Source organism: Callithrix jacchus, chromosome 4, assembly GCF_049354715.1.
Source record: "Callithrix jacchus isolate 240 chromosome 4, calJac240_pri, whole genome shotgun sequence".
In the NCBI taxonomy this organism is placed as follows: Eukaryota; Metazoa; Chordata; class Mammalia; order Primates; family Cebidae; genus Callithrix; species Callithrix jacchus.
In genome coordinates this window covers 61,156,645-61,177,011 of record NC_133505.1, presented here as the reverse complement: position 1 = coordinate 61,177,011, position 20,367 = coordinate 61,156,645, and the positions used below count along the sequence as shown (strand labels likewise).

The window sequence follows — 20,367 nt, the reverse complement described above, 5'->3', positions numbered from 1 at the left end:
CACATGCCACCCTGCCCAGCTAATTTTTTATTAGTAGTAGAGATGGGGTTTTACCATGTTGGCCAGGTCTCGAACTCCTGACCTCAGGTGATCTGCCCACCTTGGCCTCCCAAAGTGCTGCTTTATCTTTCTCAGAAGGCAGCAGGGTGGAGACCAGGGTGGGGGGTCCTCTGCATAAGGAATCGCTTGTCAGTGGTCCAGCGGCTTTTATCTTGCCAGAGGCAATGTAAAAGGACTGAATTTAATAGCAACCCAATATTGATGGTGCCCAGAGGGTGACAAGACTGTGGCAAGAAAGGAATTAAACTTCTCTGAGAGTTAAACTGTAAATCTGACACCAAAGAGAAAAAGACAGTCACAGGGAAGAGTGACTTCCAAACACCTGCAAGACTTTGTGAACTTGATTGGCTTGTTGTCATATGACTGAATGTGAACAGTTAAATTTCTCATCATCAAGTGAGTTACTGATTTGCTGGTTTTTTACGTTCTTGTGAGTTTTATTAGCACAGGCAGCATCCTCAAGTTGAATCCCAGCTAGGGCATGATATTTGGTTTGGTTTGGTTTTGAGACAGGATCGTGCTCTGTTGCTAGGCTTGAGTGCAGTGGTGTGACCATGGCTCGCTGCAGCTTCACCCTCCTGGGCTCAAGTGATCCTCCTGGCTCAGTCTACAAAGTAGTTGGTACCACAGGCATGCCAAAACACCTGGCTAACTTTTAAGATTTTTTGTAGAGATAGGGGTGTCTTACCATGTTGCCTAGGCTGATCTCAAATTCCTGGGCTCAAGGAGTCTTCCTGGCTCATCCTCCCAATGTGCTGCTATTACAGGCGAAAGCCACTGCACCTGGTCTGGACATGACGTTTGGCACTCCAGCTGCTTTCCAGGCTGAGGACCATGGGGACTGTTCCCTCAGGCAGCTGAAGCCACATAGCCTCTCTCAGGCCATGGCTCCCCCTGATGCTTCCAAAGCACCCACCGAGCTTCAGTGCCGTATGCTCTGTGCCAGCTGGTATTTTTCCTGCTCCCTAGAAGCACACATTGTTGTATTTGGGGAGAGAGTCAAAGGTGAGAAAAGAGACCCAACTATCCTTTAGGTTGGTCTAGACCTTTAGTGTTTTCAAAGCACTTTAACTTTATTTTATCTTGTTTGATTTCAGTATTGCTGTGAGATAGGCAGGGTCACTCACAGAATAGCCGCTGTGGCTCTTGCAACAATGAGGTAGAAAGTGCCATTCAGTGTGCTTCCATTATCACTTCGCTCTCCTTAATAAGGCTGCGGATCACCTAGTGTCTTCTTACTTACAGATAAGGACATGAAGGCAGACATCGGTTTAGTGAATTGGGTCTAAGGTTACTCAGCTCACTGGTGACTGGGTAAGGACCAGAATCCTCATCCTGGCTAGGCCTGCATCTGTGCTTGTCCCAGCACCTAGGAAGGTCTTGTGACAGAAATAAGAATATTTAATTCTCACTGAATATTTCAACCCCAACAGGCCTACATCCTTACTGCTGTTAGAAAAAAAAATTTTTTTTTTTTGCAGGATGATTCACAAAATCATTTTATCTGAGTGTTTCTCTGAGTTCTGTGAACTGCTCCAGCAAATCAATCAAACACAAAAAGGGGGTTGTGGGAACCCCAGCTTGAAGCTGATTGGTCAGAAGTTCTGGAGGCCCAGACTTGTGACGGGTGTCTGAAGCTGGGGCAGTTTTGGGAACTGAGTCGTCACTCTCTGGAATCTGATGCTCTCTCCAGGTAGATAGAGTCACAGTTGAACTGAGGATACCCAGTTAGTATCTGCTGCAGAACTGATTATGTGCTTGCTGGTGGAGAGAAATTCCTACATATTTTGGGGGTCACAGAGGTCTTCTGTGTTGATTGTAATTGTGTTGGTGTAAGAAGAGAAGAAAATCATGGTTCGAGTTTTGTTTTTTTTTTTAAACAACTGACGTCAGTGAAGTGGGATTTGCTAAGATGTCCCTGCCTCAGGGAAATATGTGGTTTGGGAGGAGACAGGATGGAAGAACCTTTGAGTCCTGGGTGGTCACATGGTCACCTGTGGCATGGAGCAACATTGTGCCATGCTTAGTTACTAAAGGTACATTACCAGTGGAATTGAGAGACAGATCCAGCTCCCAAGAAGTTGGCTCACTGGATGAATGAGGAAATGAAAATTAATAAGAAAAAGGCAAAATATTCGATCCCTTGGTTATTGTTATCTGTAACCACTAAAATGAAATTAAAAGAGTACCAGATCAAACCCTGATGCTATACCAAACTTTCAGCAAGTCTGAGCTTCAGCCACTAGCCTCAGAGCCATGCCCAGGGGTGAAATCATGCAGGAATAGAAAGTACTTCTTAGTGGTTACCAAGAGGGTAGTCAACATAGGGGAAGGGCAAAACCAAGTAACAATGGAAACCAGAGTACAGTGTGAAAGAATTGTTCCATTTTGTAAATGGGCATCCTCAGCTTCCTGTGGAACTTTTCCTAAAATGGATTATGAGCGTAACTACTTTAGGGGCAGGGTCTTTGGCTTTAAATGCTGCGGAGTGGAAGAGCATGTTTGGGTTGCCACAGGCCTCATAGCTTACTATTGAAAAACCGCAGACGGGGTATATGTAATCCAGATACACAGGATGTTATTCCCAAGAGAACAGCCAGCCTGGAAGGTGGATAAAACCACTGCAAGGTGTGTTTACCCTGAGAAGCGGGACTGCTGGACACCACTTATAAATGCCAACTGGAGCACCCCAGATGAGGCAGCTGATATGCTTCCTATGCAAGCCATGTGGGACTACCATGTAATGACTGGGATATTCACCCTCTGAATATGCCTGTGACCCAAGTCATGGTAAATGCTGTGGTGATCTTATTTCTGCAAAATTCTTGTTCACCGTGTGACCTTACTTCTGCAAAATTGAACAAGAGTTCAAGATGCCTTATCAAATGTACTGTCTCAGCTTCCCCTCTTGGGTCTTTTTCTTATTAGTTTGCATTCCTTATTCATCCAGGGAATCAGCTTCTCGGGAGCTGGATGTGTCTCTAAATTCCACTGATAACTTTCATCTTTAGTAACCAAGCACGACACAGTGTTGCTTCATGCCATGGGTGACCATGTGGTCACTCAGGAATCAAAGGTGCTAATAAAAACAGTTTAGTTAACAAGAGAACAAGGAAAAGCAAAAGGGAGAGTCAAAGGGCTTGTCCCAGGAAGGTGGAAATTTTTAAATGGTTATTTAAAAATAAGATAGGCTGGGCATGGTGGCCCACACCTGTAATCCCAGCACTTTGAGAGGCCAAGGCAGGCGGATCATGAGGTCAAGAGATTGAGACTATCCTGGCTAACATGGTGAAATCCCATCTCTACTAAAAATACAAAACATTAGCCAAGTGTGGTGGCGTGCACCTGTAGTCCCAGCTACTCAGGAAGCTGAGGCAAGAGAACCCAGGAGGTGGAGGTTGCAGTGAGACGTTATCACGCCACTACACTGCAGCCTGGGTGACAGTGAGACTTGGTCTCAAAATAAATAAATAAATGATAAATAAATAAGAGATAAATAACGATAACCTTGATAGGGATCAAATTAAGAAGAAAAAGAAAGGGGAAAGTCATGGGACTTGTCCCAGCAGGGTAGAAATCTTTAGATGATTATTTTTAAAAATTGAATGAATAAAATGGAAATTGATGAGGTTAAAACAAAGGTCTTACTACAATACTGTCAAAGGTGGAGTAGACCAAAGGGAGCCCCTTCTGGTTCCCCTACATTAAAGGGCCCTCAACCATTTTGCTCTATTTCCCCCAGTTTGAAAAAAAATTTAAAAATCCAGGAGGTAACGATTACAATGAGAAACTCCACCTGGAATTGCCTAGGGCAATGGTTAGACTGGTTAATCCAGGTAATGACTGACAAAAGAGCCCAGGTTTCTTGGCTCAACCCCTGGCTGAGGGCTCAAAGCTTTTTGCACAAGGGAGGGTAAAATGGCCTAAAGATGGAGAACAGAATTTTTATGTTCCTGGGACTAGAACATAATAATAAAAGAGTTGATTAAATTAGAAAGTTGGTATGTTTGAACATGCTTCATGTGAAATGGTTGCATCTTTTTTACCTGACTATATTATGGGAATGGACATTATTTCTGACTGGGAAATGTTTGCCCTGCCTAGTACTATAATACAGAAGGCGTGTACATCCACCCCTCACACAATATTAATTAGACATGCTAAATGGGAACCAGTCCAATTGCCCAAGCCCACAGAGTATAGAGTAGAACCTAGAGTGCTGGTAGGGACATACTCTTCATGTAATAATCCTATGTGGAGCATTTCCTGGGACTTACGACGAAAACCTGTGGGCACCTCTCAACAATGACTACTGGGACTTTGGGCTAGAGAATTTCTCTTGAAATTTACTGCTGTACTGTGGAATGTTAACTGAAGCTACCCCTATGACTGGAAGTTATACAGTGGTCTTGCCATCTGAAATACTCATTCTGTCTTGGGTGACAGAGACGTAAAACATTCTAATGGGGATGGCAAGGCCCAAAAGAGTTTCATAATAAAATGGACATGATTTATACAGGATCATGCTACCTGTGGAATGCAAGAAGGAGGTACTCACAAACAGGAAGCTTCCATTCCCCTAGGACTGACTCAAACTGTGTGAGGAGCTGCTGGATTTAGTGCCCTATAAACACCTCTCAGCTGGCCAACAGAGAACAGCTTGGTTTGTGGATGGCAGTTCCAAGGTGAATGGGCAACATCTGTTTGGAAGGCTGCTATTTTGACCCAAGAAGATAAAAACGGATCAGTCCAGTGGGCTGATTGCCTGCTGTTTTCCTAACAGTGATGGAAGAATTGAACAGTGGTGGAAGCCCCCGTATTTGTTTTTTTTACTCAATCACAAACAGTCACCAATGGCCTAGCCATACACGTTGGGCAAGACTGCAATGGAAACTAGGATGATGAAAAGGATGCTCATATGGAGCGTGGCCCTATGCAATATGAGGGGTGCATTCAAGTAGAACAAGTCAATACCCATTAGAAGAACTCCCTTCCAGGTTTGGAAGGGGCTGGAATTAACAAACAGATATTGCTGTGTGTTCCCTTGAGGTAGCCACCTACTCGGGTCCATGAAATGAGTGGCTATGGTGGCACTGTAGCAGTGCAGAGATGGGCTGAATCTAGACATGTTCTTCTTCTACCCTCTCAGGCACACAATGCTAATAAGAACTGTTCTGTTTATCAGCAAGAGAGACAGAGACTGTTGATGACTATAGGGCAGATTCCCTGGTGGGAAGGCCCTGGACACAACTAAGTGAGACTGATGCTAGTAGCCCTAGGGGCTACAAATGGGTCTTGACAAGAAAAAATACTAACCCTGGAGTGGGCTTTGGTTATTCAGTGGAAGATGAAAATACTCAGAGTGCCATTAAAAAAAAAAAAAACAGAACGGAAAATATTGCATGGATTTGGATGGCCAGAGTCATTTCCTCAGACCAAGGAACACACTGTACAGCCCATAATGTAAGAGTAAGACTTTGATAGAGAAGTGGAAGGGGCAATTAAAACACTGATTTTCTAAAACAAGGAAATAAAGACATGAAGGGCTGGCTTATATGTCTTCACAAGTGTGAGCTCACACTCAACATGAGTGGGACTAAAGGAGTGTCCCCACTAGGTTTTTCTGTTTGATCTGGTGAAGAGGGTGTGGGGAGGATGCTGGTATGACTGTAACCCAGTGCCTTCACTTTTCTAGAGGTGGTTTAATTATTATTATCATTATTATTATATTTATTTATTTTTGAGACAGAGTCTTGCTCTGTCACCCAGGCTGGAGTGCAGGGGCGCGATCTTGGCTCACTGCAACAGAAACGGGAGACCCAGCCATCTGAGATCAACTTCCCCTTTGACTATCACACTGCATTTCAATAGAAGAAAAGGCTGACCGACTGGCGCCTCCTGTTTCACCTTCCTGTAGGTGGTAGGCTTGGTTTTGGGGAAACTCTCCAGAAGGCACTATTTTTACTTAAAACAAGATCAAACCAGAAACCTTTTCACGTGTGAGTCCTAAAACTGTAAACCGGAACCCTTTCATATGTGATTCCTGAAACTGTAAACCTAAATCTTTTCACATGTGAGTCCTAAAACTATAAACCAGAAGCCTTTCATATGTGATTCCTGAAGCTGTAAACCGAGACCCTATTCATATGTTATTTCTAAAGCTATAAACCTAAGATTCTTCCAACGTGTAATATCTAAAGTATAAGCCTATATAAAGGCAGAACCTTCCTTTGTTAGATGAGCTGAGCTTTGGACAAATTATGCTCAGGCTCCCGGTAGAATAAACTCCTTTCTCCTGTATTCGGTGTTCAGGAGATCCGTTTCCCATGGCCTTTCCTGCTACACAATCTCCACCCTTCGGGTTCAAGCGATTCTCCTGCCTCAGCCTCCTGAATAGCTGGGATTACAAGCACACCCACCACTCCCGGCTTTTTTGTATTTTTAGTAGAGAGGGGGTTTCACCACCTTGGCCAGGCTGGTCTCAAACTCCTGATCTTGTGATCCACCTGCCTCTCAAACTCCTGACCTTGTGATCCACCCGCCTCGTCCTCCTCAAGTGCTAGGATTACTAGGTAGATGTAAGCCACCACGCCAAGCCACCCGGGTGGTTTAATTATTTTTTTTTTCTCTCTTTCTTTGTTCTTTGCCTTGGGCTCCCCTTAGCCCTTCAGAAATGCAAATATAACCTTTCACTCCCACTTGACCAGACATTGCTTCAGGGCAAGTTATTCTGTGTGCTTCAAGACAGAGCTCTCCTGTGTGTTGACAGTCAGTTTGTAGACCAAAGCGTACCCACCACAGAACTTTCACCTCTAGGGATTGCCTTGGAACTTTTATCCACCAGGAGGGCACATCATGCCCACTTGGCCACTTTTACAACTTGCTTCTGCCCCAGAAGGTGCCAACTCAGTTGTCTAATAGGTAAGACACCACACTAGCAGGACCCTCCCCTGCCCTTGCTCATTTCCTCCCTTACCTTAAAAAGGTGTGCGCTTCCTGCCCCAAAGTGAGGTGGTACAACAGGACATCTGCACCTCTTTCCCAAGATAGCTTCGGAATAAGTTCACCTTTTTTGGTGTCAGATCTCACTCTTGTTTGATTGGACTCTACACGTGGCAACTAACCCCCATTTCAGTGACATGCCTGTGTTTTTTTGCCAAGGGAAGAGTACACTTGTATAATGACTATAATTTTTTCTGTGTTTTCCAAACCACCTCAAAAACATTTTTCTTCTTACCTGTCTGAGGCGATGGTCATAGGACTGGGGCTACAACTACTAGTGCTGGAAGCAGGGATTTCTAAGCAAGAAACTGTCAGTGTTTTTCAGACCTTGTGTCGGAATTCCTCAGGGCCTGATGAGGAAGTGTTGTGCCTTCATTGCATCTAGCAAAACTGGGGCTGAATGAATGCAGCTATGCCTGGTAGTAGAAATAGCTCTCTAGTTCTGTACCTAACTAACTGTAACCCACCTGAATGGCAGTGGACTGAGGAGGAGGTACTTGCCTGCAATCTGGACCAGCACAGTGGCGATTCTAATGTTCCTCCCAAAGGTGAAAAAGCTTAGTTATTAATGGAGAGGGGGAGAATGAATAGGTGGGTTATAAATGGAGAAATCCAACATTGCACTAACACCTTGAAGGGGCTCAGAGCAAGAGATGACGGGTCTCATAGCTCAATTATAACAGATGTCTGAAAGGGTGCAGCTCTATGTTTGCTCCTACTTTTGGAACTGAATGAAAGAAACCTGCAAACCTGAGTGACCTTACTCTGGGGACATTAGTACAATATGATGGGCTAGACTAATTATTACTGATTGAATGGGATTCTAGTAACATGGCAATACCTTTTGAGTTGTATGTTCTTTTAATATAAGATTGGGTTTCAAAGGTGGGGGAGGGTGGACTGTGGTATTGTGAAATACATATTTGGTGTTTTTCCACTTTTCTGACATACAACTACCCAGTACCAGCTCAGTCGGAGAGGCACCTGCCCAGGCAGCACTGAAGGCAATGAGAGGCAGACACTCAGAACAGCAAAGTGGGTCTATGGGGAGGTGGAGGGGCCAGCAGCCTTCCAAACCGAGAGCCTCAGGGGCTGACAGCATTCCAGCCTGAAGGCCCCGAGCAGATTCTGAGCCATGTATTCTCTAGGAACAGGTGATTGTTGTTAACACACAGGTGTTCTGTATTTTCTCATAATGCAAAAATATGCTAGGTAGGCAGCTGTTACCCGCTTACCACTGATTACAGAGAAACCAAAAGGTATTCTCCACGAGGGAGCCACCGGGGCAGGGTCAGATATTTCCAAGAATTGTTTAACTGGTGTATAATATTTATACATTGTCCTGCCACTTTGGAATGCCCCAAGGGGTTTTCCACTTGGGGGGTGTTTTCCTTGTCATCGTTCTTCCTAACAAACTACATATTCTATCATACACTCAGTATTCATCAATATTCAAAAACTTGGTGTTTCTCAACATACGACTCCTAAATTCTTGGAACTCCACAGTGCTGTCTTCTGTATGCTAATGTTGACTGATGCTGCAGGATGGGGCTGGTCAGCTGGAAGGACAAAGACGAGGTTAAAGAGTTGGGACTTTGAGCCCCAACCCCCAACCTCTGTAGGGAAGAGGGACTATGGCTTAATCAATCATGCCTACGTAATGAAGCCCAATAAAAAACCAGGATGGGATTCCAGGGTTTGTGGACAGCTGAACCGGTAAACGTTCGTGGAAAGTGGTGCGCCTGGCGAGGACGTGGAAGCTCCGTGCCTCTTCCCACAACTCACCCTATGTGTCTCTTCATCTATATCGTTGGTGATAGCCGTTTAATAAACTGGTACACTTAAGGGTTTTTTTGAGTTCTGTGAGAAGTTCCAGCAAATTAATTAAAACCCAAAGAGGGGGTTGTGGGAATCCCAACTTGAAGCTGATTGGTCAGAAGTTCTGGAGGCCCGACTTAATGACTGGTGTCTGAAAGGGAGGCAGTTTGAGGACAGAGTCCTCACTCTCTGGGATCTGATGCTATCTCCAGGTGGACAGTGTCGGAATTAAATTGGAGGACATTGAGCTGGTGTCTGCTGCAGAATTGCTTGCTTGCCAGTGGGGCGAAGCCTCCACATATTTTGGGGTCACAAAAGTCTTCTGTGTTGATTTTTTGTGTGTGTTTCCAGCAGAGGAAAAATATGGTTTGAGTTTTTTGTTTGTTTGTTTGTTTTATTTTTGAGATGCAGTTTCGCTCTTGTTACCCAGGCTGGAGTGCAATGGCGCGATCTCGGCTCACCTCAACCTCCGCCTCCTGGGTTCAGGCAATTCTCCTGCCTCAGCCTCCTGAGTAGCTCGGATTACAGGCATGCGCCACCGTGCCCAGCTAATTTCTTTGTATTTTTAGTAGAGAGGCCAGGATGGTCTCCATCTGTTGACCTCATGATCCACCCGCCTCGGCCTTCCAAAGTGCTGGGATTACAGGCTTGAGCCACTGCACCCGGCCGAGTTTTTTTTTTTTTTTTTTTTAATATACATCATTTGTTCTTTCCTTTTTCTTAAATTGTGAGCTAGAGCATCTGTAGAGTAGGGTGCAAATGCATTTATGTGCAATTTTAAGACTAATTATAAAGACCACTAATTCTGCTTATGAAATGGAACATTGTTGGCATCCCAGAAACCTTAAATGCTCCTCCCCAATAACAACCCCATTTCCTCACTAGAAGTAACCATTATCCTGCTTCTTTGGTAATTATTTTCTTGTTTTTTTTTTTTTTCATTTTTTACCTCCTGTGTATGTATCCCTCAACAATAGTTTTGCTTCACCTGTTTTGGAATTACTATAAATAGGGACATACCATATGGCTTGTCAGTAAATTGTTTAATTCTTTTTTTTTTTTTTTTTTTAATCCTTTAGAAAACTCTGAGCCAGGAATCATGGCAGCCAAACCCAAGCTCTACTACTTTCATGGCAGGGGCAGGATGGAGTCCATCCGCTGGCTGCTGGCTGCAGCTGGAGTGGAGGTTGGTTCCTGACTGCAATGTGGAAGGATGGTAATTTGGGTGGGAATGAAGTGGTCTCCTTTCCCCTTCAAGCTTCGGTATGGTGCCTCCAGATTTATCTATTATTTTCCTTTCCAGTTGTCTTCCTTTGCAAGAGGTGAGGGAGGGAATAATTTGGGGAGCTGTAAGGGGAGGTGGTGTTCTGGAAGCTTCATAGGGGCTGAAAAGATTTTCATGGATCACAAGACAAAGAAGAGAGAGGAGACCCTGCCTCGTTCTCTCCATTGGGACCGGCTGATTTTCTGGGGTCTTTCAGCTCTGCCTCCGCAACCCAGGCCTGTAGTAGTCATGGCTGCCAGCAGGAATGTTAGGCCCAGCTGCAATCTGGCTTAACTCCTTAACTCCTCCCTAAAAGATGTACCCCATGGGATCTTCCCTTAACTCTGAATTCCCTCCACATTGACTTTTCCATAGGTTTTCCACAAGTGCCTTGGAATTGTTTTATGCAGATGTAGGCTTCCTTTTCCCTATCTGAATGCCATCTCCTCTAGACCTAGGACTCATTACCTTGTTTGTTTTTCTCTATGACCTTTTCGGGATATCTCCCTTACACTGCTCACCCACATCTCAAGGTCTGGGGGATGAAAAAATATCAGTGTTTCTCACAAAGGTTTTTAGAAACATCATAAATAAATCATGAAATAAACCTCACCTGAGTCATGGTCTTTGGCTTCCTTTCTTTGAATATATGAGCATTAAAGAGAAATTTGACTTGTCCTTATATGAAAGGAGAATAACAGAAGAGAAAAAAGAAAGAGAAGGGGAAAAAAGCATCAAAAAATTTGGAGAAAGGACATGAGTTTAGAAGAAGGGAAGAACTTAGGTGAAGAAAAGAAAAAAGAGGAATGGGAGCAAAAATAAAAAATAAAGAAAAACCAAAATCTCTTTGTTTTCTTGAGGACTTTAAAGTTGTAATAATGTCTCTATCTTTTTTTTAGTTTGAAGAAGAATTTCTTGAAACAAGAGAACAATATGAAAAGTTGCAGAAGGGTAAGCCTAGATTTATTCAATATTATCTTAGTAGAGAAAAATGGAAACCTGCTTCGGGAAGTATTTGTTTTGGTAAAAGAGACGGAGCTCTACCATGGTTACTATTAGAAAAGGCAAGCACATAGCAGGACTGCTAACATTGATTGACTGTTCACCATGTCCCTGACACACAGCTCAATTTGCGTCAGCAAAGGCCACTCCAATTAGTCTTCAGAAACTCTTATCAAATAGGTCATGATGGTGACCTTGGTTAAGAGGATCGAATGAAAATTGTATGTGTCAGCGCTAATTTGGTTTAATTCTCCCCCCTCACTGAAGAATCCTTTAAGAGTCCTCCCACTCACCAACCCCCCACCACCCACCATGTTGGCCTGGCTCATCTCTCCAACTCCTGACCACAAGTGACCTGCCCACCTCAGCCTCCCAAAATGCTGGAATTATAGGCGTGAGCTGCTGCACCCAGTCAACTCCCTAAACTTTGAGAACCAGAAGCACTTAGACTATAACATAGTTATCGTAAACATAGAAAATCTTAAATAATTATGTTAACCATCACACCAAAATATATGACACTGCCAAACGAATCTCAGATTTTTTTTTTAAATATAGAGACAGGGTTTCACCATGTTGGCTAGGATGGTCTTAATCTCTTGACCTCATGATCCACCTGCCTTGGTCTCCCAAAATGCTGGGATTATAGGCGTGAGCCACTGTGCCCAGCCTACGAATCTCAGATTTTTACATGAAGCAAATCGTAGCCATTTCCTCAACAACTGTGGTCTTTAATTGATCACTTTAGATAGAACCTAAAAATCACAGATAGAAGTGAACCATCCTTAGATTTGCTGCAACCACTGAACAACGGAATCTTAACCTCTCTTTGCTCAAACCACAGATGGATGCCTGCTTTTCGGCCAAGTGCCTTTGGTTGAAGTGGATGGAATGATGCTGACACAGACTAGAGCCATCCTCAGCTATCTTGCTGCGAAGTTCAACTTCTACGGGAAGGACCTGAAGGAAAGAGTCAGGTACCACAGTGTTCATGCCTCCACTTGATTCTTAGCCAAGCTTTTTCAGTTCTCCACCAACTGAGACCTGGTTCCGGTGTACCTTTCAGCATGGATTGAGGAAAAATGACAAATGGAACAAAGGGGAAATGGCTTGCTAGACCTGGCATGCCTTGTACTTACTCATTTTTTTTTTTTTTTGAGACAGAGTAGCACTCTGTTGCCCAGGATGGAGTGCAGTGGCACGATCTCAGCTAACTGTAACCACTGCCTCCTTGGTTCAAGCAGTTCTCATGCGGCAGCCTCCTGAGTAGCTGGGACCACAGGTGGGCACCACTACGCCCAGTTAATTTTTGTGTTTTTAGTAGAGACAGGTTATGCCATGTTGGCCAGGCTGGTTTTGAACTCCTGGCCTCAAGCAATTCACCTGCCTTGGTCTCCCAAAGTACTGGAATTATAGGCGTGAGCCGCCATGCCCAGCCACCTAGTACTTATTCTTAATAAGTAACTCCACTTATTAACTCCACTCCTCCTTTTCTGTATACTACTCATAGTTCACTGAAGGCCACATTCAACTACTCATGTTCTCTCTCCACTCCTAACAAAATATGTTCTTAGAAAATAAACTCTTAAGCTATTCTACATGAAGGTGGAAATGACTGATTCATCAAACACATATTGAGCATTGTATCAATGATCTATTGACTATAAATAATGCTCTAAAACATATCACCTTGAAACACAGTGATTTGAATCAGCAAGCATTTGCTATTGCTCACCTGTTTATGGGTGAGCAAGCATCTGGGTGGCCTATCTGGGCCAAGCTTGACTTTTCTTTCTTTCTTTCTTTCTTTTGAGATGGAGTTTCACTCTTGTTACCCAGGCTGGAGTGCAATGGTGTGATCTCAGCTCACTGCAACCTCCGCCTCCTGGGTTCAAGCAATTCTCCTGCCTCAGCCTCCCAAGTAACTGGGACTACAGCACGTACCACCACGCCCAGCTAATTTTTGTATTTTTAGTAGAGAGGAGTTTCACCTTGTTGACCAGGATGGTCTTAATCTCTTGACCTCATGATCCACCCACCTTGGCCTCCCAAAGTGCTGGGATTATAGGCGTGAGCCACCGCGCCCGGCCTCAAGCTTGACTTCTCTAGGCTGTACTCACTCGTGTCTGTAGTTAGCTGGGCAGCTCCGGTTGTGGTTGTTGGCTGACTGGGATATGAACGGACCATGCATTTCTCATCCTCTCATTCTGAGCTTGTTCTCATGGCAGTGAGGCAGAGTTCTGAGAACGAGAGTGAAAGCACACAGGCCTTCTAAGTTCTGGGTTCAGAACTGGCACCTCATCATTTCTACCTCATTCCACTCATTAAAGGAAGCCACAGATAGACTGGGAAATAGACCCCATATATTGACAGAAGGAGCACCACGTTTCATCACAAATACAAGTGGGTGAAGTTTTTGGCCTCTGTATACCATGAACATCTGTGCTGTGCTGTGCACTGTGCCAGGCCTGGCAGAAAATGATTAGGTAATTATTCACCGGGATAGTTTAATTTCATAAAAATAACGACTTAATAAAAAACAAAGACTTGCAACTATAAACACTTGCCTTGATTTGGGGTCATGGGGCCTTTCCAGAGCTCCCTAAACAGTCATTACCATAAGCACGGACACCGTGGGGGTGCTCGGTATACACAGAAGACTCGGTGGGAGAAGCCCAGGCTCAACTGTTCAGAAAAAGGAGAAAGAACATAGGAATGAGCAAGGTCCATAACAAGTAGCAGCTCACCCCAGCTTTCCCATAGCTTCATCTTTAAAACAGGGTTAGTCATTCCAACCTGTAATTCCGAAGGTATATGGCAAGAGAAACAATGTCAAACAGTGTGTGAATATGATCCTTTTGTAAATAAATACTAATGCGCAAACGCGGTCTGTTTCCTATTGTTTTGATGCAAAGTTTTTAATTGGTCTTTAAAAATCTCCATGGTTTTTTCTGAGATGTGTCCTGAGATGGTGTTATTATTTTTCTTTGGGTTAGCCATAAACTGTAGTAGACTAAAGCAAGTGGGCTAGGTGACACTAACATGAAAGAAAAATTATTTGTCATTCACACAGGACAATGAAAGGATATTATGACATTTTTTTCTTTTTCTTTTTGAGGCAGAGTCACACTCTGTTGCCCAGGCTGCAGTATAGTAGCGTGATCTCAGCTCACTGCAACCTCAGCCTCCTGGGTTCAAGTGATTTTCCTGCCTCACTCTCCCAAGTAGCTTGGACTATAGGCAAACACCACTATGCCCTGTTGATTTTTGTGTTTTTAGTAGAGACAGGTTTCACTGTGTTGGCCAGACAGGTCTCAAACTCCTGGCCTCAAGTGATTCCACCCATTTTGGCCTCCCAAAGTGCTGGGATTACAGGTGTGAGCCACCATGCCAGGCCTTTTTTTTTTTAAATGAGATGGGGTTTCACTATGTTGCCCAGGCCAGACTCAAACTGCTGGGCTCAGGCAATCCTCCTGTCTCAGCTTCCCGTATAGTTGAGCTATAGTCGAGCCATAGATACGCCACTGAGCCTGGTTCCATTATTCTTTATATGCTGCTAAAAAGAAAGACAAAGACCTCAGAAGACCATTAAAACAAATTGATTAAGCAATTAGTATGTAATGGGGAATACAAAGACATCCTTGAAGAGATAACTAGCACTTAATGAATGTACTAATAGGCCAGTAAATAATGGCAATATAAATACTATGATTTGTTTATTTATTTATTTAGTGCTTGGCAATGAAAGGAAAACTTTAAAGGGAAAGAAATACATCTGTTTGACCTGACCAGGAAATTGAACTTTTCTTTCTCAGTTACCAGGTCAACAGAAGAAGACCTGTTAAATTATCTATCTTCTCTAAAGAAGTGAGAATGTTCTGTACTAATTGTTTTGTAGTTTTAATAAACTGCATTGAGTTTAGTTTTTAAAGCCATGATAATCAATTATTTGTTTATGGCAGATTTCAACTTCAGGACATTCAAGAATTCTTTCATACATCCTTTTATACAATAAACATTTCTAGAGACTACTATATCCTGGGCACTTGGCTGGTTCTGGTGCTAGAAATCATTTATGAGAGTGGAAGCTTAAGAGGAAAAATAAAAATCATTTGCTCCTGCATCTATTTATACCAGAGAAGTGTTGGATTAGGGACCCTGTACTCAAAAGCTCCTCTCTGCCTGTGGATCAAATGGTTGTTTTATCAGGATCGACATGTATGTTGATGGCACCTTGGACCTGATGGCAATGATAATGCTGGCCCCCTTCCAGCGCCCTGAGGAAAAACAGGAGACCCTTGCTTCTGTCATCCAGAAAGCGAAAGCCCGCTACTTTCCTGTCTTTGAAAAGGTAGGCTTCAGGGATCCAGGGCTTTGACATTTTCTGTTTCTGAGAATATTTCAAGAGTGAATACCTGAAAATACAGTCAAAGTCCATGTTAGAGCTTTACTGATCCAAATCAAAACTTTAGAAAAGATTCTAGAACAAATTACAGGTAAAATTATGGAACCTCCAACACAATGAAGTTGGAATACACCAAGTACAATGAAAGTATACAGCATTTCTGTTCTGACTTTTAAATTAAGACATCAGCCCAAGGTGTAATGTCTTGGGCTTTAGTTGTGTCAGGTATTTTTTTAGGTCTAATAATAGAGGCTAACTGTGTCTCAATCAAAAGACAAAGTCTCTCTCTTTCTTTTTTTTTTTTTTTAAAGACAGAGTCTCACTCTGTTGCCCAGGCTTGAGTGCAGTGGTGTGATCTCGGTTCACTGCAACCTCTGCCTCCCAGGTTCAACAAATTCTTCTGCCTCAGCCTCCCATGTAGCTGGGACTACAGGTGTGTGCCACCACGCCTAGCTAATTTTTGTATTTTTATAGACACAGGGTTTTACCACGTTGGCCTCAGCCTTGAACTCCTAGTCTCGAACTCCTGATTTCAAGCGATCCACCCACCTCAGCCTCCCAAAGTGCAAGGATTTACAGGCACAAGCCACCACACCCCTCCATAAGACAAAGTCTCTTAAAGGGAAAATCTGTGAAGTCATTTTGGAGTAAATACCAACAACAAATGTCCTCATAGTACATCTGGCAACATGGAAAATGCTAACACTTGTTAGCACAAGGTTTCATAAGGTTCTGCTGGATGAAAGAATTGTACATGTATGTCCTCAGTCTTGGCCTTGGGAAAGAACAACTTGTTATTGACTAAATTATAATGAATTATTCAGTCGGTACTTTAGAGTACTAGATAAGCAAGCTCCTGATTATCCAAAGACAGTGTACAGTGTTGTTGAAATGCCTTTTGTTTAAGATAAGTAAGATGATTATCTGAGTTGTAGTATTCAGTGTGCTTTGTCATACTACTGGCATTGAAGTCAGTGTAGGACCTAATCTAGTACTTCCAAAAACATTTTAAAATTATTTAGTTATTCAAATCAGGGTGAAACTCAACTTTGCTAATTGTAATTGGTCGATACGTGTCTTAAGCCTCTTTTAATCTGTTAGGACCCCTCTTTTCTCTTTCTCTCTCTTTCCTTTTTTCCTCTTGCATTTATCTTGCATCCTAGAGTTTCCTGTGGTCTGGATTTTACTCACTACAGCATACTCCTGGTTTCCTATCAATTGGAAGTTAGAAGTAGAAGTTTGATCAGGGTCAGGCTCAATTATTTTGGCCAGATTGTTTCACAGGTGGTGCTGTGTAGGTCATCAGCAAACAAATTGTCTGGTTGCTGCTCTTATGATATTCATGCAATTGATGATCAATGCCTAGATACATCAATTTATGAGTAGATGCAACATGGTGATGTCCTAACCTTGCCAGCCCCTCTTCATTTATTAGCTTGAATAGTTTTTATAAGAAGAATTTTCCCCTCATAAGATATTTGACTGCTCTAGTGTGTAGTTTATATAGGAAAAGAGGACAAAAACTTGATTGACCACTTAAAAAAATGAATTATCTAGTATCTTCAAAGGGGAATAACAAATCAATTATTCTTTTTGTCCTTGTTTTTATCCTTTAAGTAACATTATGACACCAGCCCAGATAGTTGTTGCTCATCCACAGCACCTTTTTATTATCTCTTTGAACATTTAAAAACATTTATAAACCTTTACAGAATCGACTCTTATCTTTGGCTCTGTGGCTCAAAATTCTCCTTTTTTATAAGTCTGTTGCCTCTGTCTCATAGAAGACTTGGATTGAATTATATGCTGTATAATTTTTAATTGTGAGTTTATCTTTAGCAGAAGTCTCATTTCATTTATTTGACATATCCCATCAAGTGTTTTTATCTTTGCCTTGCGTAAGATACTACAGAATTCAACGATTCTGGTGATTTTTCCCCATCCACAGTAACATTTATTTTTATTTTTGCATGTATCACAGCAAGAGACATAGCACCTGATTTTACCTTTGCTCCTTATTTATGGAGTAAACCCATATTTAATGCATCTGCTACTCAAAGATGCACCCAAGAGATTTCTAAATATTCACTCTTCACTGAATGGTGAAAAATTAGCTTTCTATGTGGTTCTGGTTTGGACTTCTGGGATCACACTGGTACTTGTTTCTGTTGGTGGGATAGCCACCAGGCTTCAGCGAGTTGTAACTTTTGTGTCTGTCTGTACTGGTGGATACAATTTTACTGGGCCACCTCCAGGTTTGTAACAGGAGTCCAGCACCAAAAGGCTTTGACAATCACTGAAAAATTTCCCACCAAAATTATGCCAGTTTACAGCATGTGTTGGAGTGTTGCTTATCCTATTCTTACCAGCACTGGAGATTTTTTTTTTAAGATCCTTTATTAAATCTAATCAGTACAAAGGCTTCATGCTCTTGTTAAGTGTTTAGCCACACAAAATGGTTTTTTACTGCCATCTGATATTCTTTTTTTTTCTTTCTGTAGATTTTGAAAGACCATGGAGAGGATTTTCTTGTTGGCAACAAATTCAGCTGGGCAGATATACAGATGTTAGAAGCTATTTTAATGGTAGAAGAACTCAATGCTTCTGTTCTTTCTGACTTCCCTCTGCTAAAGGTAGTATATTAACATCTACACAAAATACAGAAAAAAAATGAACAAAGACTGAAGCAAAAGGTGCCTCTAGGACAATCAAAAGACACTTAAGAACGCTGGTGTGTGTGTGTGTGTGTGTGTGTGTGTGTGGTGGGCTTTGTTGTTGTTGTTTGTTTTTTTGAGACAGGGTCTCACTCTGTTGCCCTGGTTGGAGTGCAGTGGCACGATCATGGCTCACTGCAGATTTGACCTCTTGGGCTCAAGCAATCCTCCCACCTCATCTTCCAGAGTAGCTGGGACTATGGTGTGTGCCACCATGCCTGGCTATTTTTTTTTTTTTTTTTTTTTTTTAGAGATGGGGGTTTCTCTATGTTACCCAGGCTGGCCTCTAACTTCTAGCCTCAAGCAGTTCCCTAGCCATGGCCTCCCAAAATGCTGGGATGGCAGGTGTAAGCCACCATTCCCAGCCCAAGAACAGTTTTAAAAATCATTCTTTTCTTCATTTTGGTTATTTTTCTCTTGCTTATTTACAGGATCTACTAGAAAATAAAACTTTGTGGGAGGGGGGAAGAATTGATTATTTTGATGTCTAGCATGAACATTTAGTACTTTCCTGTTTTTAGTGCTTTTAAAACTTTTCATCCGGGCAAAGCAAAGCTGACAAGTCTGTCTTTGTTGCTTCTCCCTCCATGTCCTACCAGACAGCCCTGCCAGCTTTTAGTCCCCCTGGTGCTGGGGCCCCACATAGTTCCTCCATCGCTCAGAGCATCTGCTTAGGGGGCACTGCCAGCCTCCTGTTGCACTGCCGCAGCCCTCAACAGAATTCTGCTCCTGCCAGACCTTACCCAGCCTCTGTTCTAATTCCTGAGAAACATTTTATCTAATAGGTAACCACGGATCTTGTGGTTTAAGAATTAACAATTTTTCTTATTATAAAAGAAATGCAAGTTCATGTAGCTACATTTGACATTTGTGTAAACCAAAAGAAGAAAAGAAAAAAGACTAGCCAGGCGCATTGGCCAGTAATCCCAGCACTTTAAGAGGGTGAGTTGGGAGGATCACCTGAGGTCAGGAGTTCAATACCAGTCTGCCCAACATGGTGAAACCCCATCTCTACTAAAAATACAAAAATTAGCCCGATGTGCTGGCGCATGCCTGTAATCCTAGCTACGGGAGGCTGAGGCAGGAGAATCGCTTGAACCCGGGAGGTGAAGGTTTCAGTGAGCGGAGACTGCACCACTGCACTACAGCCTGGGTGACAGAGTGAGACTCTGTCTCAGAAAACAACAAACAAACAAACAAAAAACAGAAAAGAGAGAAGAGAATAAAAGAAAAAAGACCTATAATCTCACCAGCCAAATGTTATTTGCATGAGATTTCCTGGCTTATTGTTTTGCATTTTCCCTCCAAATAGGGTTATACTAAAGATTGTTTTGTGGCCTGCATTTAACATTCTTTTCAATTATCATGAACTATTTACAGGTCAATAAATATTCTTCTGCAATAGTATGCTATTTTATTTTCATTAATCAATAGAATCACGTCTTTAAAAAAAGTCAGAGCTATGGCCAGACATGATGGATTATGCCTGTAATCCCAGCACTGCAAGAGGCCGAGGTGGGCAGATCACTAGAGGTCAGGGGTTTGAGACCAGCCTGGCCAACATGGTGAGACCCTGTCTCTACTAAAAATATAAAAAATTAGCCAGGTGTGGTGGTGCTCACCTGTAATCCCAGCTACTCAGAAGGCTGAGACAAAAGAATCACTTGAACCCAGGAGGTGGAGGTTGCAGTGAGCCAAGATCACACCACTGCATTCCAGCCTGGGCAACATAGTGAGACCTCATCTCAAAAAAAAAAAAAAAAAAAAATCAGAGCTATGTAAAGAGAGCATAAATTCAGAAGTCTGGTTCCCACCCTTTCCCTCCCACCATCCTGCTTCCATAATCACTTTTATTGGCATCCTATGTATAATTTCCAATGCTCTTATTTTTGCAGATAACAGCAAATCAGAATATATGGTCATATTCTTTGCCCCTCCCAACTTTCTTGCACAAAACAGAAAATAGCGTATATTCTGTTCTGCCCTGGGCTTTTAAAAATTATTGTTAAACAGTGCATTTTAGAGATCTTTACTTGTCAATACAAAAATCTTCCTCTTTCCTCTTACATAAAAGCATTTTATTTATTTTTATTTTTTGAGAC

General features: G+C 42.6%; 1 protein-coding gene and 1 long non-coding RNA gene across 5 annotated transcripts in view; one reads left to right on the top strand and one right to left on the bottom strand.

The window, feature by feature from the left end:
• Positions 1 to 20,367, top strand: part of LOC100401098 (glutathione S-transferase alpha-4) — a 30,422-nt gene that overhangs the window by 7,976 nt on the left and 2,079 nt on the right. For 2 of the 4 annotated variants that reach the window (XM_008994578.5, XM_054254098.1), the window contains exons 2-6: positions 9,960 to 10,066; positions 11,044 to 11,095; positions 11,991 to 12,123; positions 15,356 to 15,497; positions 18,053 to 18,184. In XM_008994578.5, the coding sequence (XP_008992826.1) occupies positions 9,980 to 10,066; positions 11,044 to 11,095; positions 11,991 to 12,123; positions 15,356 to 15,497; positions 18,053 to 18,184 (546 nt within the window). In that variant the 5' untranslated portion in view covers positions 9,960 to 9,979. Of the gene's footprint in view, positions 1 to 839; positions 1,066 to 9,959; positions 10,067 to 11,043; positions 11,096 to 11,990; positions 12,124 to 15,355; positions 15,498 to 18,052; positions 18,185 to 20,367 lie in introns of those variants that run through there. The other 2 variants (XM_017971161.3, XM_035295894.1) reach the window with 2 other exon arrangements.
• On the bottom strand, positions 11,857 to 13,836 carry LOC128931775 (uncharacterized). The gene is made up of 3 exons (XR_013534296.1): positions 13,714 to 13,836; positions 13,267 to 13,386; positions 11,857 to 12,106 (listed from the first exon to the last, which is right to left on the bottom strand). It is a non-coding gene; the product is annotated as an uncharacterized LOC128931775 (long non-coding RNA).